Source organism: Falco biarmicus, chromosome 6, assembly GCF_023638135.1.
Source record: "Falco biarmicus isolate bFalBia1 chromosome 6, bFalBia1.pri, whole genome shotgun sequence".
Classification (NCBI taxonomy): Eukaryota; Metazoa; Chordata; class Aves; order Falconiformes; family Falconidae; genus Falco; species Falco biarmicus.
In genome coordinates, this window is record NC_079293.1 from 17,510,373 (window position 1) to 17,533,567 (window position 23,195).

General features: G+C 40.5%; 1 protein-coding gene across 1 annotated transcript in view; it reads right to left on the reverse strand.

The window, feature by feature from the left end:
• LOC130151374 (E3 SUMO-protein ligase ZNF451-like) overlaps window positions 1-21,548 on the reverse strand; it is a 39,118-nt gene extending 17,570 nt beyond the window's left edge. The window contains 12 exon segments of the mRNA XM_056343544.1: window positions 1,050-1,184; window positions 2,274-3,925; window positions 4,470-4,617; window positions 6,598-6,751; window positions 8,406-8,532; window positions 9,874-9,989; window positions 9,991-10,025; window positions 10,636-10,747; window positions 12,159-12,284; window positions 13,504-13,587; window positions 20,406-20,489; window positions 21,289-21,548. Coding sequence (XP_056199519.1) covers window positions 1,050-1,184; window positions 2,274-3,925; window positions 4,470-4,617; window positions 6,598-6,751; window positions 8,406-8,532; window positions 9,874-9,989; window positions 9,991-10,025; window positions 10,636-10,747; window positions 12,159-12,284; window positions 13,504-13,587; window positions 20,406-20,486 — 2,770 coding nt within the window. The 5' untranslated portion in view covers window positions 20,487-20,489; window positions 21,289-21,548.
• Window positions 21,549-23,195: the final 1,647 nt, after the last annotated feature.

A 23,195-nucleotide genomic window follows, 5' to 3' on the forward strand; every position in this document is an offset into this window, starting at 1 on the left:
AGAACTCCTAACAATCAGACATTAGACTACAGGTCCAAAATCACACCTGACTGAAGACCTTACACTTTACATTAACAGACATACTTGCTCTGCTTTCATCAGCTAACTGGAACACCTATTTCTAAGAGAGAAAAAAAAAAAAAAAGTGATTCAGGCATCAATAGGCCTTTCCACCCAACAGCGGCATGAAAACTCTCAGCTTTCAGGATGCTCTTGATTATCTTTTCAAGGAAGAGATAATCCAAGAATATTAAGTAAAGAATTGCAGTGCAATTGTGTTTGCCAACTGTGAGACACACCTGACAATTCCTACTATCCCTTGTCTAGACTTTATTAAAGTATTCAACATCCCACAGGCAATAAATATTATAAAGGCAGATACAGAGAAAACCAGTAGAAAAAGCACAAGGTGGACAAAAAGTTGGTTACAGAAACAGTCAGGTAAGAAAAAGATCAAGTTAAAGGGATGCTATTGGCAGACTTCACAAAAAGTTTTCTTACAAACCCACAACAATGTGAATTTCATTAATCACCTTGTACCACTAATGGTATCTTCCAGATGTGAGATACACCTATTGATGTACAGGATGACCATGGACATCCTTAAGAAGTAAGCCAAAGACAGAACAAAATTCAAGTATAAGAACATAAAATCATGCTTTTTGGAATGAAAAAGAAAAATAACACAATGACAAGGACTTGGGGGAGTTAGAAAGAAATTAATCAGAGAGTACTATGGCTGTCCTGATAATTATGAAAACCTAGTATGATACAGCTCAAGTAAGTTCAGCAGGAAAGCCAGGAAGACTCCTAAACGATTCAGCAATTCTAGAACAATATTCTACAGGGAAGAGTAAAAGCAGAGCAGGCTAAGACTGAGTTAGAAAAGTCAAGAACATTCCTGTTACATGGTGCCTGTGACACTGTGACTTAAGCAGCCCTAGTGGCTGCTTGGTTCCTGTTCATCCTCTCAGATTCAAAGAATCTCTGCTCAAGTATTTTGTAGACTTGTTAGTCTTCTCTTCCTATTTCCTTCAACGACTTTTTACCTTGAAAGCCCCAGATAAATGTCCCTTGGTTCAGGTTAGCTGGCAGCTGTGAGAATAAGCTTCCCCAGTTGTCCAGATCCACCAACACAATGTGAGTCATGGTACTCAGGTAGTCAAGATCAGGAAGTTCACCATCTTCAATGGGATAAAAAGAACATGCTTAAAGCTCACCTGGCTTTGTGGTCAACCAACATACATCAAAATAAGATATGCTTTTGAAAATTAACTTATTCTATTGCTCTACAAGCGAGAAGTTACAAAACATGATCATATTTAGTGACTGCATTGTTTTAAAAAAGTCAACTGAAGCTGTATTTAGTAATGCACAAATCTGACAAACAAAAGTAGAACCTACCTATGCGATGATGTAGAGCTAGACAGTTTTGTGGTAGGCACAGAAAGCTGTTGCCCTACACTGAGACATTTTAATAGTCCATTTAATAATCAGCTATGCGCCCCCTACTATGGCAAGTCTCTGTGACATTGAATTCCTTATACAGCAAAAAGTATATCTCTAAACATTTTGTGTGTTTTTATGCACATATCTAACACACATCAACCTTCTAATCAAAAGCGTTATGACACTAATTAAAAACACTTCCAATTTTTAAACACAAGGTACACCTTCAGCATGCTTAGAAGTGACATGAACTTCAAAAAAATGTGCATGCTCAAGGCAAAACACCTAATACATATTGAGAATATAAGTTCTCAGCTGAAATTTTTGCAAGCTAAGGGAACTGCAAAGATGGTGTTTATAATAGGACTGCCCACACAGAAAGCACTACTAGCCTCATAAATATTTATACATACAAATAAGGCAAATTTCTTTCAAATGTGTGTGTATTATAGGCCACTTTTACATCTCTAGGAGTTAGATCCCTATTTGGGATCTTTGATTGCCCTCTTCCTTTTAACACCTAGTCATGCTCCCAACTAATTTGAAAAATCAAATGTTTCAGTCCCAGGACTCCCACATCTGTCTACGTTTTGGTTCTTTAAAGACCTCATGCACATAGCATATAGCAAGAAATTATTGAGTCCAAGTTCTGGAAACTCAAATACTGAGAATTCAAAATGCAGCTTCGATAAATAACAAAACTAAATTCTGAGCCGATTTATAGACCGGATGTAGGCAGGTAATATGCTGACATTGAAACAAACTGTGTTAAGGACAAGAATATTTTTCTAATGTTAAAAAAATAAAATAAAATTTCTACAAACCTTCACCAGGTTCGTCAGAGTATGCAGAGTTCTCTTCTGTTTCTTTCTTTCCCTGTATCGGTCCCTGGAGAGGAGACAACTGTGGTCTTTCCTGAGTCTTGGATGGAGATGCTTCAGATTTTAGCTTGTGAGGTTTTCTGTCCACACAAGCCCCACTTGCTGTGAACTTGAATACTGTATTTTCTGATTCTGATGCAAGACTTGATAAATCAGGTTTCTGCAAGAAGCAGTGTTTCATGTGATAGTGCTGATGTGCACTCTGAAGATCATTGAAGTTTTTGTTGCATGCATCACATCTAACAACATACATCTCTTCCTTAGGTTTCAGTGATGTGTGACTGTTGAGATGACTGTTCAAATCAGCAAAATTCTGTGCAGTTGCAGAACAGAAGCAGCATCGAAACCATAAGTTTCCTTTTTGCAGCATGGCTTTCTGACAATTCACATAATCATTCCTCCTGTTTATTCTGGAGACGTAAATTGTCCGGCAACCACAGGTTAAACGGTCTCCTTGCTCTGCTGGAAGGAAGTCCTCCTCTTTTTTTATTGATGTTTCCATCTCCTCAGGCACAAATGCATAGTCCACGCTATGAATCTCCTTATAATGGATTAGAAATTCTTCTTCTGTGTCAAAGAAGAGATTACCACAAAGACCACAGAAGTATTTAGTTTGTATCTCCTGGTTATGATGCTCTTTGAAGTGTCGCTGTAGCGTTCCTACTTTCCGAAAGTGATTTCTGCATATGCCACAGCAGTATCTGTGAAATGCATGGCTTTCTAAGGACATGCAATGTTGTTTAACATTCTCTTCAGATTCAAACATCTCCTCGCAAATGCGGCATTGCCATTTTCCCAGAATAGGGCTGTTTTCAGGGGAGAGTTCTATAGGACTAGGAATGCAGTCTGTTGTTTCACCTGCAGAAATGCACACTGTGTCAGAAGCAGATGGCATAGGTTCATCTTCTAGAGCTTCTTGTTCATAATAGTAACTATGTCCACCATGAAATTCAGTCACATGTCCCATAATATCCTCTTCTCTGAGATCTACAGAGCATGCTCTGCACCAGAGAAGAAAATTAGTCAAGTGTGCTCCCCCATGGAATCGGCTCATATGCAGGCGGATAATGCTCGAATTTTCAGCAAGCTTTCCACACACAGCACACTTGTGACAGATCCTATTTGCTGATAAAATGTGCTTTTCTACTGAATCTTCTGTAAAAAACTTTTGAAGGCATTCACAAAACCAGGCTTTTACTTTGCAAGCACTATCTTGACTTTGGCTTGCTACATGATCGTCATCTTTACCTTTTAGATCACTCTTCCGTTTTGAAGGAGTAGACTCCCTTTCACTGGTAGACTCATTTGAAGTCAAATGTCTTTTAAGCAGTGGTCTTGACCGATCCACAATATGGCACAAATGAGACTGATTTTTATTTTTTCCATTGACATGACAGAACATCAAGATGGATTCTTCCATTGTAGTAAGAACTTTAATGTTGTGTTGAGTGGTTTGCTTATGCTGGGTGATCTGATTCTCATCAGCAAACAGTTTATCACAGTTCTCACAGTGACCTTTTGTTTTAAATATCTCTGCAACTTGGGAGATGCTCTTCTCTGACAGCGCCACAGGCCCAGAATTATGACAACGTGTTCTATAATGGATTAAAAAACCAAAGAGGTTGCATCATAACCTGAAACATTTTTAAGCTTTCAGGTGTATTTTGGAATATTACTTAATAGCTACAGCAATGAGTGCGTGGAAATGGTGCTCTCTGTATACTTTAACTCAACTACTAACAGAAACATGCAACACCTATCTAGTCTCTGTACTTTAAAAAGAATTAGGTGCTAATTTCCAAAAGTAGCACTTAGATCGATGCTTACGTTGTGGACTCAGTACATTTGAGAAATTAAATGCTGCTAAATTAGAAATAGTGGAACACAGACTAAGTTCCACTGTTCTGTTACAGAAAGTAATAAAAAGGATATAGACATGGATCAGTATTCTACAGTGGATTGTGTATGGTAAGGCAGGGTAAAAGACATGGAAAGGAGGCAGTTGATCGTTTACTCAGGAAGTCTACATTCAGATGGTCTAGGTGCCCTGAAATCCACTAGCACCACTGAGAACACTTCTGCCTATCTGTTATCAAGCTATGGATGTTCACACTACAAAGACAGCTGTCTCTCACAAACCTGAAATGAGCTGTTAATTCCATATGTGAACGTAGTATCTGGCAGCAGGATATACACTTCACTTGGAAGGGGACCTCTTTGCACAGAGATATCAGAAGGTTCTTTGCATAGGATGGGAAAGGTAGAGGAAGGCCAGCCTTCATTTCATCTATAACACGGAATGGCAGAAAGTACAGCCACAGGTTAGAGTTCTTTCATAGTATTTCAGCACTCAGATGACAAAGTTACAGTTGTACTTATTTGTCACAGGGTTCAGAAAGCAAGTTACCATGTGTCAGCTGAATCAGTAATTGTGCAATGCAAGCTTTAAGTAAAACGGCATTAAATTTTTAAACTCATATCTGAATCTGTTTGCATCTTGCTCTTTTGTACTTGCTGACTGACTCTGCTTCCCTTTTCCTCCTTCTATAAGGTCAGGTCTGATATCTCTCTTAAGAAGGTCCTTATTGACCTTCCTCTCCATCTGTCATCACCTGTCTACTCTTACTAACACACACTTTTGTTTAAAGCCATAATTAAGCCATGTTTAAATTAAAGCCGTGTTTAAAGAAGTATCAATTCATTTAACAAGTTCCCCATGTACTGTGAACATCTTTCTCTCTCTCGCCCATCCTCAGTGGCAGTTCTTCTTAAATTTTCAGGTGCAGGACTTTATTATTCTGAGTAAATACTCTACATTAACTCCAGGTACCAGCAGAATAAAAGAATTTCTATTGACAAGAGAATGGGAAATGGCTTATTAACTGTATATTGCTGTTGTTGTTCTGCATCTTAGGAGGCAAATTCTCTTTGAATTTGCTGTTTAGTAAGATGCGACGATCAGCAGACAGTAATTTGAGGTTATGCCTTTCAACTAACTTCACTGCCAGATCTTACAGACCATATTGATTAATATTAATCAAGAGCTATCAATGCAAAGGAAAAAAAATGGGGAACATGCTTTTTTTTGTCCTGAGCTAAGCACTATCCATCTCTACAGAAGAAAACACTGTTTTGTGCTTTTAATCTTTCCAAAGCAATAGCTCACCAGTAATCTTTTTTTAAAGCTATAGCCTGATTTTAAAGGCATCTACAGTCAGCACATACAGAATTGATAACTTGTTTGAGAATAAGAGTAATTAGATTTACAATACATAAAAGAACTCAGAACCATGCAGCTGATTGCCACTTTCATGAAGATGGCAGTACTGACTTGACCTGCAGAAAGATTCCTTCAAAGCCCATCTTTACTATACACTTCCTGCAGCCAATCCGCAGAAGGGCAGAAGTACAAGATAGTTATGAAGATGAGATACAAACTATATCAATCCTTTTGGCCTTGTAGGATTGTCCTGAAAGCTACGCTAAAATATGGCAGGTTCTCAAATAAGAAGTCAACTCCATCTATATTTTATCTGCCTCAGTTTACCTAATGTTAAAGTAAATGCTTTAATGCTTATTGCTTACGTCAAAGTGAAAAAGTCAGTACAGATATGATTATTACCCTGTTTTCTAAGTAATGATCAGACAAATGCCTTCTGTGGAATCTAGTAAGTATGGTTCAGCATGTTACCAGCTCACAACATAACCAGTATTTTTGCCTTCAGCAGCAAAACAGCCAGTGCAAGGCATCAGGCCGGCAACACTGTTTCAGCTAAGCAGGCTAAATTTGCAATTATATGGAGAAGAAACTTTCACTGGTCTTTTCCCTCAGGAACGCCAAGGAAACCAACAAAATAGCCTCCAGCAGACAGTATGGCAAGGGGAAGGAACATCACAGCAGTCTGACTGAAAGAGAAATCATGTTTTCATTTGAGTTCCTATCAATATGTTATACGTAAACCTACTCAGGACAGCAGCTGCGCAGTCACTGGTGGATGAGAAGCCTCTATGAGGGACCTGACAGCATGAAGATAAAGGCAAGCGTGCTTCCCATTACAGCAACTGTGATGGAGGAATCATTTCTACACAAAAATATGAATTTCAGAGAACCTCTTTTAAGGTCTTAAATCTGATAAATAGGTTTTCATTAAAAAAACAACTTTAAAACCTTAAGCTTTTTTACACAGCAGAGAAATTGAACTCACTTCATACCATAAGGATCAGTTATCAGAAGGAATGAAAAGCAGTACACCTAGTAGCAACATACCACTCAATTTAGAAACCTGGAGGAAGTGGTTCTTTCCTGACATATGCTGCAAGCATTCGTCTCTTTTGGTGAAAAGGAGGAAGCAGTTTGGGCATGCAAAACACTGAATATGCTGTGGAGGGAGATCTTTTTTATGCCCGTCATTTTCATTTAGCTGGAAGAAAAAAGGATCTAGTTAGGAAAAATTCCAAGCAGGAAACTAGTTCCAGTTCTTCTCATGTACTTTCCATTCCTCTCCCCATTCTGTGGTACTATTTTCACTTTTAGGTTTTCAGCTACCACATCTATGTTTATCTACAGTCTGCCACTATGCGCTACAGCTTGTGATGCACAAGGGACTGGCTAAACTGCCATTGCCAAACTCAGCTACTTATCCTTACTAAACCAGCAACTTTTCCATTCCCTTCTTGCACCACTGGGAGCAACCATCTTCCCCAGGAACTATGGGCGCCATCAATTCTTAGCTAGTACCTTTACCCAGGCTCTCAGAAAAAGCTCCTCTGTCACTATAGCAGCTGTTTTTCCTCATTGGTTCTTCCCTAATTTTGTTAGCTTCCAACTTCTCAAAATGCTACTCCTCAGAGTACTCTGAAAGGTCTGTGACTTTTACCAAAGTCAACTCCTTCCACCCCCTTTGCCTTCTACATCAACTTCAGATGTCTGCCTTCAGGGCAAAAAACCCTTTAATTTTGCTTCTGACATTTTTACTTACTCCTTTCTTATGTCACTCCAAGAATCTTCCTGATATGCTTATGCTTTATGCCACAGCTTTGCTTAGGATTATCTCCCCATCCTTCCACACCACAATAATCCCATTTTCTTGACTGCTGCAAAAGGCACTCCCTTTCTCAAACTTTTCTAACTCCTGCTAATGCCCCAGACACACCACAGGCACACAACTTTGAAGCAATGGAAAAAGAGCAGGGACAAACTATGACATGATCTTTCAAGCTTGTCAGGTATGACTACACATCAGGAGTTACTGCTGCTAGCTAAAAGTAGCCTGATTTTCAGAGTATCTAAAGCTTCTGCTGACTTTAATGCAGCTTCTGAAGACGAGACAGGTACACAACAAAATTTGTTATTAAAACACTAAGCTTTGAAAATGCTATCCGTTATCCAATTCAATACCAGACTGCTTAAATAAAACCACTCAACCAGAAGATAACACCTGAGCATTTGTCATTGAACTGAGGTTTTACAGTGGTAAGTTATGAACAGAAGTTAAAAGAGTGGAGGAACAACAAAAAAAGCAAATACTATGAGCTTATATTCGAATCAAAACTCAAACGCTTTTCCCTTCTGTAAGCTAACTAGCGAGTAACAGCAGATACATCCATCAGAGACTGGAAACAGAAGAAGTGGTTGCATCTGAATCACCCAAGTTACTTTTCTCATTCTGTTACCTCTCCCCGCCACCCCACCCCATCTCCTGGCTGCTGCTTCTCTTTACTGTCACTTGTTTCATCCTAACTCCTTGCCATTATCTATCATAGTTTTGGAGATGCAAAAAAAGGGAATACCTTTTGACAGCACCAATACGGGGACAAGAGGTTCAAGACAGAACTACAGTCCTCTCAAATGTGCACTGGAAAGTACAACCTAATGGTCAGATCTAATGGGATTACTGTCAGGATACACAAGGTGTTTGAAGCATAGCAGAATAAGAAAAGCTATCTCAAAAACTAAAAGAAAGGAGGGGAAAGAAAAAGGGTTAAATGGGGAAAATAAAGTCAGTGCATAATTATATGTCTTAAAAACCCTCTACTACATTCAGTCAGGCGAGTTACTTATCCTTACGATCTTGCCTTAGATAAAAGATGATCACTGTACTGCTGAGGGGTTGAAAACCTTTTGCAGCATATCACACAGGCAACAGCATTATTTGGGGGTCCATGCAATGTGACTGTTGGGTCACAAGGAGAATGATCAAACCTGGAGAGGAAGAAATAATTAATTACTCTCCTTTAAATAGTCAAAATGTTTTTTTTTAATGGCGGGGGGAGAAGTCTTTTGAAGCTGTTGGATAAAAACCTACCACATCAACCTAAGCCATATTTCTCACCTCCCCTATTGTTATCAGTGGAAATACCCTGTACAGAGGTGATTCTCCCTGCTGCTCACCTGTTTTCATGACCCTTCGCAGAGGAATCATACTGTTTTGAAGACCAAGAGACCTAACAAAGCCTTGATTTCCTACACAGGGATTTTTTTTAAAAAAATTATTTTTCCCTCCCTGCACTGGTTCTGGCTGGAACTGATCTTCTTTGTAGCAGCTTGTACAGTGCGTGTTTTGGATGCATGAACAACAGTGTTGATAGCACAGGGATGTTTGAGCTATTGCTGAGCAGTGCTCGCACAATGTCAAGGCCTTCTCTGTTTTTCAGACTGCCCTGCCACTGAGTAGGCTGCAGGTAGGCAAGAGGCTGGAAGGGGACACAGCTGGAACAGCTGACTAAGGGGATATCCCGTACCATACGACATCATGCTCAGCAATAAAAGCTCAGTGAAGGAGGAGGAAGGGGGGATGTTTGGAGTGATGAGGTTTGTCTTCCCAAGTAACTGTTACATGTAATAAAGTCCTCCTCAGTGATGTGAATTCCTGATTTTGCTGTGCTTGTGTGCATGACTTTTGCTTTACTTAAACTGTTTTTATCTCAGCCCAAAGGTTCCTCATTTTCACCCTTCCACTTCTCTTCTCCATCCCACTGCAGTGACTGAGCAGCTGTGTGGGGCTCAGCTGCCTACCAGGGTTAACCCCACACCCCTCTCTCAACTTCTCTCCTTACCATCTTCCCCATGACACGTTCACTAGTTAAAAAGCAGTATATTTGGGAATTGACGCCAGACACAGTGCGTGCTGACTGGCAAGGATCAGCTACGAACAGATGTCTGGCCTATAGCTCTTGGTCCTCTTATCTTTTGTTAGAAGCATTTTTTTTTAATCTTACCATCAAGTTATATATGTTAGCCTTTTGCTTTTTCAAGTTTGGATTTAGATATAACAGAACTGAAGAACAGAAACCTTGATGCTCAAAAACCCCAGATATTAAAAAAAGCTCAACAAGAGGAAGAAGTAAATTCTGAATGACAAAAAACCCAAACAACACCCCCCCCCCCCCCCAAACAACCAACCAGGAAGTTAATCATATCATCCATGTAAAATCTATACCATATTAATCTGCTCTCCAGATGCAATTTTGTGACTAGACTTGACACTGATGTCCTAAGTTCAAGCATATTCTTTCATTATTATTTCTTGCACTACATACTTACCTTTGAAGGTGACCTAGGAGAAGATGCCCATTATCAAACTCCCTGTTGCAATGCATCACAGGACAAGATATGGGACTCCTGTTGACTTGCACCTGACCTGCTCTCTTATAAAACCCCCCTTTTTCCACTGTTAATGGTGCCTGGCTTAAGACCTGTGTTATAAAACAAAGAACTTTACCAGAATCAGAATTACAAAGACTTAAGCAAACAGAATAACACACAGGCCCCAAAGCATTTAAAAATAAAGTTATATTGATTCTTAAAAGCAAGCTAACAATGCACTGTAACTCAATCCTACCACGTTAAGTCTGCTCTTTCACTTGAAGAATCTGTCTCTTCAATCCCCAGTATGATTACTTTTCAAACACTTTGACACCTTTCCTCCAGGCACTATTTTAAATTGATTGAACTTCCTGAAGTTATACTTGCTTATGTAGACATTTTCCTGAGCAACAGTTCAACAGTAGTATTTTTCCTTCCAGCAATTTTGCTTTGAAAAGTAGTTAATATTGCCTTAGTGTTTTTCAGACTTTGTATATTACATTTTATAAGAAGCAAAACATTAGAAGAATAGCTTTTATGGTAATAAGTGTTTAAGAACTTTTAAATGCCACACAAGATACTATTATAAGATCTGATTATGCATAAGAGGCACTTGCAAGCTCAATGTCAGTACTGCTCAATACAATTATTGCATGTTTATTCTGCAATACAGGACTTCAAAAAAAAACTTACCACTGAAACAGAGTTTCATATTCCTACCTGGCATTTTTAACCACTGGTCCACACATAATCTTGCAGCTTCCGTGTCACTGCGCTCCCGAATAAATTCTAGTTCTTGCAACCCATGAGCATATTGGGAATCAACTTTCTCCTGAAGGGGAAAACATATCAGGCAAGGTGATGATTAAATTTAAAATAAATTCAAGATTAAAGTACATATACTAAAACTTACAGGTGGGTCTCTGAAAACCTAAGAAAAAACCTCACAAAAACCTAAGGGAGGGGATTAAAAAAATATTAAAAAAATCTTACAATGTGACTGACCTCTGTATAATAATACAGATGGAATGTAACAGCAATAAAAAAATTTAAAAGTAGTACTAATTTTTGTACCCTAAATAAAAGCTACAGCTTATGTCAATTAATTTTTTCTGCACCCACTGAAGTTTCTGAAGCATGTACGTAACGAGGTCTTCAAAATTACAAGATTATAAAAAGAAGCAAATAATATTTTTTTTAAAAAAGGCAACAGAAAATGGTTATTGAAAACAGAGTTTCACTACCAAGGCAAAAAAATAAATAATAAAAGCAGTTTTGCTTTGAAAAGTAATTTTAAATCTGCAGACTGCATTACCTGATGAGTGAGGAATATTTACCTGCCCAGCAGGAAAATATCCATCATTAACAAAAGAAGTTTTTAGCCTTCATTCTCAAATTACTTTAAAAGCTACACAGCTAGCTCTGACTTCACTTTACAGTTGAAAAACCGTATGTGGAGACATTAACAGATTGACAAATCCTAACTGGAAGAGGCAGGAGATGGATGTAGGTCTCTGGACTTCAAGGCTACCTTGGACTGTATCTAACTGCCTTTTGCATTACAGTTGCATAGTCTATTGCAGACTATAACAAGCTGTAACTATAGTACAATTATGTGACTTGCTGTCCAGGTCCTGCTGATAGGAGCCCTACCTTTCAGCCAACTGACTGCACCTCCGACTTCATAATAAAAATTAAAAAATCCATGCCTTTCAAATGGCTGCACAATACAATTAATAGGATTCAACTTTAAAGTTATGCTTTATACACAGAAAATTTTATCCCATTATAAAACATCACCTAATACAGAGATCTAATGTGGCAAACCATTTCCCAAAAATCTCAGACAAAAGCAGGTAGATAATTAGGTTTGCCGCATGGTGGCTTGTGAAAAATTATTTTTCAATTATTTAACCAGAATAATTGATGCTAAGATCCCTCTGCTATATATACAAACAAGAGAACAAGTTTTTGCCATTAGCTTGCATGAAGGTTTTGTGGGGTTTGTTTTGTTTTGTTTATTTAGGAACTGTAATAAAACTAGCAAGTTGATTGGTTAGAAGCCACTGGAGAGATAAAGTCCATATTATGTTTCAAAAAATGGCCCAGAAGCAAAAATCTCTAGTTGCTAGACCCAGGTCTGGCTTACCAATGTTTTTATTTACTTAGCAATGGAAACAAACACACTCGTGACTACAAGCCCTGTATTACGCAATTCTATTGAAACAATCTGTGTCCAATACCTTAAAGGCTTTGTTTTTCTCTTCTTTTTGCTGTTTCTCTACTTCAACATGGCGTGCCAGACGATCCAAGGTTGACGTAACTCGTTCTTTCTGATAGTCAATATGATCTTTACGCTTAGTATTTCTCTACAATTGAAGAGTTAAACTTTTATTTGGTAATTGTTAAGTGACAGGCACTACTACATTGAATAGTGCCCAAGCATCAGGACATAATTCAGTGCAGATATTCCGATCCCAAGTTCCATGATCTACCTTGCCAGCTTTCTTTTCCTATTTACCAGCATCTGTAACTTTGGTTAAAAAAACCCAAACAAAACAACCCCTACCCCCTACATATTCAAGGCAATTCAACACAAACATTACCCTCAAAGCAGTAAAAGGAACATGGATGATTGTACTGGGCATCCTGGAAGTCTCTAGCAAATTAAAAACTAAGTAAATTCTTTTAAGTAGGTAAAGAAAATCCCTAAAGACTTCAAAGCCAACATGCAGCCCACCTGAAGAACCGAGAACTGATACCATTCCAGCTCTAAGACAACGTTAACCAGTATGTTCAGAAAGGCAAGTCATCAGCTTTTTCTAGCATTAAGGATAGCCATATACTGCAGTTTGCTCCTGCTACATCATGAGCTCTAGCAGTCACCACTGTGGAGTGAGCCTGTGCATGTACAGAAGACCCACCTTTCCTTAAGAACCAGGTTTATTACATACATCCTCTACTTCAACACTTGAAAACAGAAGTCAAGAGATGGCCACTGCTGCCAAAAACAACTCTAGTAGAGTCATTCTCAGTCACTGTCCTTCTCAAAGGCCCCGAAGGCCCAATAAGCTTGGGGGATACATGAACTGACCCGCCTGCTTCCAACCCATGCATTCTTAGGATAGATTATGAAGAATGAGGCTGAGTTAAGACCAGGTTGTCATCAGAATAAGGCCCTTCAACATACAAACTGCTCCTAAAAAGTTATTTTAGAAGGAAAAGGCCTGTGAGTAGGCCAGATACATTTGCAGGCTACAGACTGGACACACTGACTTCTGACATCACTTGTAAAGTGACATTTTTCTTCAACACACTTGCTAAAGCCACCTAAAGTAAAATAAAAGTTCAAGTCCATTTCAAGAAGGCAAAAAACCAGCTCTAAAAAAAAAATTTAAAAAAAAAAATCACGTGTTGGCATTCTTGTCTTCCAGTCAACAGTATGGAAAAATCAAAAAGTTTATTTATTTACTTGTTAAAAATACCTCTAACAAGTTTTTTGAAAAGTAACTGATGGGGAAAAAAAAATACACAAAGGAGACTAATTTTACTAAACTGAAAAGTCCCAAAATACATTATAACACTCACATGAACGTAAGAACTGCTGTTAGGTTCTTCATCCTCACTACTGACAAGATCGATGCATTCAAGTACAGGTCTTAAAGGTCCTTCCTGGAAAAAAAGTGTTAAAACACAAACACAAGCATTAAATTCCTCAAGAGATAAAAAGTTGCAGGTATTACAGCACATTGTCAGCATTAGCAATACCTGAAGGAGAATTCTGCCAATTTTTCAAGAGGGTGCAGTAATGAAATTCATGTATAGCAACTTTTCCACTTAGACTTAATGCACAAAACTGGTAAAATATGTAAATAAATAAGTATTCACAAATAATTAAAATACAACCTAACATATATCTATGAACTATAAATTTCTATCAACTAGAAAAGAAGTCAAATTTAACAGTCTTGCCTTGCTTAATAACCTTATATTCTTCACCTTCTCAAAGAACTTAGATCTACATTTTAGAGACACTCAGCTTGCACCATGAATTCAATGGTAATAGGGTAGCAGGCTGTTACTAAGAAAGGAACAACATTAGATTTCAATAAGCAATGCTAAATTGTTTTTAGGTTGTTTTTCAGGGTTTGTTTTGGTTTTGTTTGTTTGTCTTTAAAAGACAAAAATTAAATTCCAACTCCAAAAGTGTGGTGAGTTGAGCTTGCCTAGATGCCAGGTGTCTACCAAGCCACTCTATCAGGCCCCTCCTCGGCAGGATACAGAGGGCAGAAAATAATAGGGGGGAAAAAACCTCTTCACTGGCCAGGATAAAGGCAGTTTAATAAAATCTCTCTCCACAATGCCCCTCCTCTGCAAGTCTCCTCCTTACAATGTCTTACGGCTCTAGTACTGTTCTTTGTCTTCTGCAACCATCTTAACAGTTTAAGCCTTGGTTTTAATTTCTGTGAATGCTGTCTCTTGCTTTCCTGATCTGAGTACCTTCAGAAACTTCATGTAGATGGTCTGGGACCTCAATGACCTACTAGTCTAAGCAGTACCAACATCTGGTGATTTACATGCCTTCGTATGCCTCTGTTCTTTCATTCTCTCTGGTGCTCGTGCATGTGTGCGTGCATGTGTGTGTATTCCCATTCACTCTCCATTCCTAACAATTTCAACATTTCTACTACAAGCTTCTGGTAGACAGCAGAGTGTTAGCACAAGCATGAAAAAGCAAATGGAGAAAAAAAAAAAAATCAGTCAGCAATGCAAACTAAGCACAAAGGTCATAAGTTTTTTAAAGAAGATGTACAAAGTTACATCTCTTGCTCCATCCATATTCACTGCAACAGTAGTCTTCAGTTTTTAGAGGTGAAAAAAGAAGCACTATGTCCACATAATCCGATGTCATGCAACCCCCCCCCCCACTCCATCATGCTACATTATCACATGCCAACTAAGTGATCAGTATAATTAACATGAAACTGGATAAGTAAGTCTACATACACCAAACAATATTCCTAGCTACCTTAACTCACACATGACCATGTATGTATGTACACATCTTCAATAACAGGCAAAGTTAACTAAAATCTCCACATACCATAAAAAGTTTCCTATCCAAATTGTGAAAGTTATTATATATTCTCAAAGTATATAAACCAAAACCGAAGAGAGTTTAAGTTTTGGGGGGGGGGGGGGGGGGGGGGGTGGTGGTGGTGGGTGGTGGTGGGGTGGGCATGTGTGTGTGTTGTGCGGGTGGTGGTGCTGGGAGCGTTGGTTGTTTTTTTGAGCCTGTACATGCAATGCCATCTACACTGTATGACAGTTTTTGCCTGAACTGCAGTATCAGCCATTTGTCTGGCAATATTTCTGGCAGATACCACAGAGCTCCTATGTACTCCAAAGGTATTATTTATTTGTTCGAAAGTTAAGTTTTCCAGGCAAAAGAAGGACTTACAATAATCTGTGGACTGAGTTCTTGAAGAGGTGCAGTACTATGTCCACCTTCTCTGCCATGTATTTGGCAGTGTTCTCAATATCTTAACAACCAACCAACTAGGATAGGCTAGGAAGATTTATTGCCTGATGAGCAGTAGTGAACAGCAGCATGCAATTCTCTCTGCTGCCCTTACTGCATCTCATTCTTTACACTCTTCCAGCTTTCAAGGCTGTAAAGCTGTTCAGCTGGCCGGGCATAAAGAGTCCTTATTATCTCACTGGGGAGGAAAAAGCATGAGAACTTGGACAGATGACAAGAACTTACATGAATCAAGCTACAGGCCTCAAACTACCCCAAAATACTACTTCAATTTTTATGATTAAATAAAGATACCATATCTTAAGATATGAAATCTTAAAAAAACCAAAACATGACAGATTTGCTTTTGTAGAAACTGACCTCTATAAATGTGTGAGAAATTTAATCTTTACATTAAACAACAGGTGTTAGCAAGTAACTGTTCAAAGACACAGACCACCTGACTGTCCAATCAGTTCAATAATGCCTTTTGAAATGTTCAACTGATCCTAACAGCTGTAGCTTCTTCAAATTTTCCTTCTTTCTGTTTTACTTACTCCCTAAGTTCAGCAACTAATTACAAGTTAGAAAATTGACAGCTGAAAAGCAGAGTAACTTCCTTTCAAGCCCAGGAAGTTCTAGTGACCAGAACAGTAAAGTTCAGTTTAACAGAAGTAAAATGACGCTTATTTAAATTTTTTTTACATACATGAAACTTCTTTTTTTCCTTCCAAATTCTGTGCCTCTTACTACACAATTAGTGTACCACTTTTTGGGTTGCATTCCGACCTGAACACAAATGCAATATGTTAATTATTTACAACGATTCCTCAAAGATATACATCCTTGTTTTCCACAAAAATAAAATGGGGGCAAAAAAAGACCCCAAAAAACCAACCACAAACCACCACACTATCTACCTATATATGCTCCTCAATAATAATGCAAGTCCCAAACATAACATTTATTTAGACTAGTTTGTGCTTCATTGGTTGGTAGTTTAAACTTTAGATAAGACTAAAAACAAATACTGAAATTAAGAGTGTAAGAATTACACAGATCCTGGGTCTGATCAAGAACTCATCTGTGCTACAAAAGACTGTTTTGAGAAAGTGTAAGAGTTGGGGAAAACAGTATAAACCTATCCCAACCATATCCACTCAGTAACTGCTTAAGTCAATATGAGAAACTTCCATTGAAAGCCACCATTAAGTGTCACAACACTGGTTTGGATCCATCCCAGCTGAATGCCATTAACATAGAAAAGACTCCAAATACTGCTTCGAAAGAGACACTGACTTAAGCATGGGCTCATCCTGACAGCAGTGCTCCTCTCTGCCAAAAGGTGTTGATAACAAAATGAAAGCAGAAGTTCAAAGCCTTTTTATTCAGTGGCCTATGATACAAATCACCCTTATGCAGGGAGACTTGAGTCTAGGAACGCTCTCCCCTTTAAACACACACAGAGGCCTTCTGAGAATTTCATGCAAGCCATAACTTCGGATGGACTTTCTGCATTTTAGTTTGATTGACAAAGTAGTGCCAGGTGAAACATACCCTTTTTCCAGGAAGAGAAAGCAGCTATTGCTAGCAAACATTTCCAATTAATAGTACGGTACCACGTGGAGGGTAAGTTCCAACAGCAAGAAATTATCTTTGCTCTGTTGAGGTGAGCCCCACGCTGAATGCTGAGAAACTTTACTTCATTTTTTCCAACTGGTTAAACTAAATAGTAACATAATGTGAAGACAGTGCCAACCCTGAGGTTTCAATCACTGTAGAAGAGTTATGAAGAAGAGGATCAGTTAGCTTCACCCAACTCCTTGTATCTCCCCACAAGACCAACACCACCAGCTAAAAAGTATCTTGCCACACATGAGCCTGAGATTACAGAAGAAACAACGTGGACAAGCACTGAACAAACAACTGAAAGTTATGGCCTCTCTAGCTGACTCTACTGGCATACTCGGCACCCAGAAAGCCAATCCTTGGTACTAAGATATGCTCAGTCTTCACATCTTATAAGCATATCTCTCACATTCAACAATGCCCCCCTACGCTCTACTTCTCAATTAATTCTTCAAACAACCTTTGAAAGCCACCCTTCTCACCAACAAACAGCCACACTACTGAGCAACAAGCCAATGGCTAATCACAGCTGTTTCGGTTAACAGAAGAATTTCTATGTTTTGATCAATAGAAAATTAAATTTTGAGTCTCCAGGCAGCTGTGGTGTCTCTGCTGTTAGTCATAGCTTTGGTTGAAAGCGTTAAATCAACAAAACTAATTTCACTATGCTATGCAAAATACCAACTGTAAGAGTTAATATAATCTGTTTATTTGGTGGCTGGTGAAGGTGAAGCCTCATATTCATGTCCAAGGGCAGTTTCTTCTCAAGGACTTCTGTGAAGCTCATTTTTACTGCCTCCATAAGTTTTCTCAAAAAGTCCTAAACTGTGGTCTCACTTTCTTCCCCTCCCTCATTTGATCAACCTTTGGGTAACCAGGCCTAGGTAACAGATACCTAGTCCACTCATACATCACCTCAGGATTTTTGTTTGTTCAGTTTTTAGTTTTACATGTATTCAGACCAAACACCCAGTTTACTTAAAAAGCACAACTAAACTTTTGCATAATTATACACACACTAGCACACGAAGCATGAAACTAGCGTTCAATATATGTGACAACAGACTTAACACATCTTTGACAAAATAATCATGTGAGCATAATAGCGTATACACATGTCATACAGTAATTATGATGGAACAATCTTACATGAAAATAAATTTTAAAAGTCTGTTAAGTTGTACTATTTGCGGTCTACATTTTTGCCCCAGCAGATTTCCAGCTTCAAGACTGCTGAGTAACTGACCAACATTGTGAACCAACACGCACCTCAAAAGTTCTTATTTCTATAACATAGCAAGTACAAAAATCCAAGTCCCCAGCTGGCTTAGGTTCTGAACAAAAACAAAAGTCCTGCTTTGGAGATGCTTTGTAACACCTCTACAACTGTATTCTGTTCCTGCTGTGATGTAACTGAAAGCCAGCAGACAGAAACACTTGAGTCTGTACAGCTAATATTTAACACCTCAGGGGGAAAGAAAACAAAACACTTAAATGTAAATCACTTCATTTTTGCTATATCCCCAGACCTTTGTAGGAACTCAGAACTGCAACTGGTTTTAATGAATCATTTTTTCCTAGTGTCCTCGGTTCCCAAAATAGGCCAGAAGTCCTCTTCAGGTTTGAAATAAAAACAAACATTCATTGGTAAGAAATTAAGCGGCTGCTCCAACTCTTCCAGCACAAAAAGGGGCTGCATCTTTGTAGCCATAACATTGTAACAAGGAAAAGCTACAAAGTATATGAAGTATGTTTGTTTTTGCTGGATCTCAAACTATTTAATAAGCCAGAGCCTATGAAGAATGTTTTCATTTGAATTCAGATATTTGAAATAAATAATCACCTGTAGTGAAGAAAACTTGGCATAAATGTAACATTGTATCAGAAAATGAAAGTTATTTTTAAATACATAGATCTTCAATTTTCCAGCTAAGTTTTATTTTGGATGCATAATATTTATATGTACTTAACAAATGTTTACAGAAAACAAACAAGGACCCTTAGCATTGCTTGCCATTGTAACACAACAGGAGTCAGGAAGTATTTAAACACTATAAAACTATACACGTGGGACCTCAAAGTCATAGAGTAACAAAGGTAGGAAGAGCCCCTGCCTAGGAAAGTCAACAATCTTATCAGGAATAACTTTTATGTTTTGCAGGAGCAGCATAGTGATGAGCCTTACTTATCTTTGAAGAAATTAGTCAGAAAAAAATATGAACGGATAGAGACCATTAAAAAAAGCACCAAAAATAATTCAGGAATCCAATGCTTTCAGTGCAGACTGGCAACTCGAATATCTGTCTACTTAAGTGCTACAGAGCCCATTAAACTTGTGAATCTTTTCACTCTTGCCTTATTCTTCCCAAGGAAACAGAACGGGGGACAGACTATCCTAGGAATAATGGCTTGCATTGTAGATTATATTCTATTTTTCTGCTGATATGCAAAATTTATTATTTAATGATTTTAACTGGACAAAAGTATGCTGTAATGCAGAATTAAAAGGTGGGAAATTATGGAAGAACAGTTCTGAGTTTCCTGAATGAGGGCGAATATGACTGTAAAAGCTCAAAAACTCTGGCAGCAGCAGGAACTGCTTTTGCTCCATCAAAAGAGGACTTTTTGTCATAGTCCTACAGTAAGAATCCAAACACCCTGAGTGATTGAAATGGGGAAGAAAAAAAAAAAAACCCAAGCAAAAAGCACCTCAAAACAAACAAACAAACCCCCCCCCCCCAGCTTTCAAGAAAAACACACAGATCGCATGGCCTACAACTATTCGTTTACTATCAGAATAAGCATAGGTTTAGATACCCAAGTAGCTTCCCTAATTCACTTTATATGGTACCACCTGATGCACTGGGTCCTCAGGACATGCAGAAAATAGTACTGGGATGGTCAGGTAGCATTCCTGCATAACATTTATGAAGCATATATACTTTATTCCATTAACATCAGTGGGACTATTAATGAAGCAAAATGCTATGCAACATGATTACCAGAAAAGTAATCTACAGTGATTTCTCATATACCTCATCAATCACTGTAATCCTCCACTCACCTGCTGGGATACTCAAGTCTCTATTCTCTCCATAGGACCAAATGGTATCACCATATACGCTTCCAAAGAAAGGGCAGATAAACTTTTAAAATAAACTTGTGATCTTCCACAAAGATTCACAAATTAAATTATCTTAAAATCCCAAAGTAATGCTTTCCATCAAAAAATAATCAAGATCGTCAACACAGTAGACAAAGATCTCCTCCTATTTTATTGGGCTACCAAGAGCATATTTACTACAACAAGCAGCGTGTTTCCAGCACAAGATCTACTTACTCCAACGAACTCAATCTCATCTTCACTTTCAGAAGCTGGCAATTTACTCTTCTGGATGTTGACAGCGCTATGAGACTCCATTATCTAGATAGAAACAAACCAAAACATGCTTCATCGTTTTATTTTGTAAGTTTTACTTATAGAGCATTTTCCATTTTATGCCTACTTTGGCTTTACAGCCTACCTGCACCCAGCAAGCTTCCCTATCATTCACTGACAATCATCAGTAACACCAGAATAAGCGACAACAATTTTGACTTCAATCACGCTAAGGTATTTTCCCAAATACCCAAAACGCGGCCTGATGTACGAGGCACCCCAGGACCCGCACTCCCGCAGCAGCCGCAGCTACTGGGGTGAAGTGAGAGGCTGCAGCCCGAGAGCCCCAGGCCGGCACCGGAGCAGAGCCCCTGCCTAACGGCGCTGCGGGGCCGCTGCGGCACCGGTTCTACCGACAGGCGCGGGGCGAGCCCAGGCGCAGTTAGCCGCGACAGGTATTGTTGACGCTTTTGGCCGCTTTAGGACCGCAGCAGAGCAAGGAGGCTGAGCTCCTCGCTTCAGAACAAGCACCGTCCTGCCGAAGGGAAGGTACCCGTGAGCGGCGCGGAGCCGCAGCCCGCCCGACGGCCGCCCCGGCGGCACCCACCGCCCGGCGTTGCTGACTCACGTTTCTCTACGGGCACGGACACCCCCGCCCCACGGCTGAGCGCCGCAAGGCCGCCCCGCCGCCACAGCTCCGGGTGGGCGGCGGGTGAAGAAGCGGCGGCGGCCGCGCCGGGCGCCGGCCCCTGGGCCCCAGCGCCCCGCGGGGTCTGGGTCGCTAAGCGACGGCCCCCGCGCCCCTCACAACGCCCGGCCCCGCTCGGCCCGCCGCCACCAGCACCTGAGAGCAGAGCAAGGCCCCGACCCGGCGCGCCGCCGCTTCCTCTTCAGCTCGGGGGCGGCAGGAAAGGGAGAGGTAGGGCGACAGCGCGGCACGGCTTGCTGGGATTTGTAGTTGCCGCCCGCTTTGCCTCCCTCCCCCTCCTCTTCCCCCATGGCAGGTGCCGGCGCTACCATGCCAACGCCATGGCGCAAGCCCCCCGCAGCCGCCTTTGGAGGCTCTTTCCTTCAATAACTTCCTGCCTGCCCTCTTCCGCCTTCAGGCGGGTTGTGTGGAGCTCCTGCTGAAGGGAGAAAAACCCACACGCCGCTTCCGGGGGAGGAGGAGGGTGGCGGCCATTGGGGCTGACGGCGGAGCGGGAAGGAAGGCGGGAAAATGGCCCCCGCGGGCCCGGCCGTTAGCGCAGCGCTGAGGCGGCGGGCGGCTGGGCGCTGCCTTGGCGGCGCTGGGCGTTCGCTGCCGCTTTTCGGTGCATCTCGCTGCCTGCTCATCCCGCCCAGGCATCCGCGGCGTGTCCGTGAGGATCCGACGGGAGAGGGGCCGAGGGCCTTGGCGAAGTCCGGGTGTTGCCCCGTAGGCGGGTTCGTTACCCGCTGCGCAGCGCCAGCGCACACACCGAGCCGGGGTATTCCTTATTCTAATGGTTTGCGCAAAGCAGGGAGTTAGGTGGTAACCCACAAACTCCCAGTTCCCGGACTGTCAAAACTTTACACTGTTTATACGGTTTAGCATACAAAGGCAGCCTTCATCGGTTACAAATTGCCCAACTTGATTACTTAGTATTCCTCTTCCCATTTGTCAAATAATCATCTCGGTTGTCATGTTAATTAGTTCGCATGCTCAGTCTCAAATAATTTTGGGTCTGGGGGATTCCCAGGGTCACCATCTCCCCCTGCTGGAACTACTTTTCCTCTAGTTTTGCTGAGCTCATTGGCCGTGATGAGCTCCCTTTGCAAAAAGTTCCTTTTCTGAACAAAAGGATTTGCCACTGCAACATACAAAGTGCTTGTAACCTGAACTAACCCTGAACAACTCATTCCCGCCAACTGTCTTAAAGTCAAACCGCCAACACCACATTCAGTGCCATCAGTCACCCAATATCACAGACAGATGATGACCATTGCTCTCCCGTCATCTAGCAGGCCAATCACTTTATCATAGAAGTTTATCCAGTTGGTTAAGCGTGACCTCCCTTTGATAACTCCATACTGACGTCTCCTGGTGATTTTCTTTAACTGAAGTGTCTGGAAACAGTTGCCAGGATTAGCTGCCCCATCACTGTCCCAACGATCAGGGTGAGGCTGACCAGCCTATAGCTCCATGTGTCCTCCTTGCCATTCTTGAAGATAGAGGTGACATTTGCTTTCCTCCAGTCCCCAAGCACCTCTCCTAGTCACTATGATGGATCAAAGATTACCAGAAGTGGCCTTGCAATGACATCTGCCAGCTCCCTCCACACTTGTGGGTGCATCCCATTCAGGGCCCATGGTCTTACATATGTCCAGTTTGCTTAATTATCCCTTGACCTGATTCTCTTCCACCAAGGGTCCAGCCTTCCCCCCTGATCTCTGGGACCTGGAATTTCTGAAGGCCGGTCTTGCTGGTAAAGACTGAGGCAAAGAAGGTATTCAGTAAGTCAGCCTTTTCCATGTCCTGTGTCACCAGGTCATCCATCTCATTTAGCAATGGGCCCACGTTTTTCCCTAGCCTGTCTTATGTCACCTATGTAGTTACAGAAGCCATTCTTGTTGTCTTTGACATCCCTGGCTAGATCCCATATTCCTGCTGGGCTTTAACTTTCTTAACTTCATCTCTTTATGCTTGAACAACGTTTCTGTATTCCCCCCAGGTTATACATCCTTGCTTCTATCCACCCTTTGTATGCTTCCTTTTTTGTGTTTGAGTTT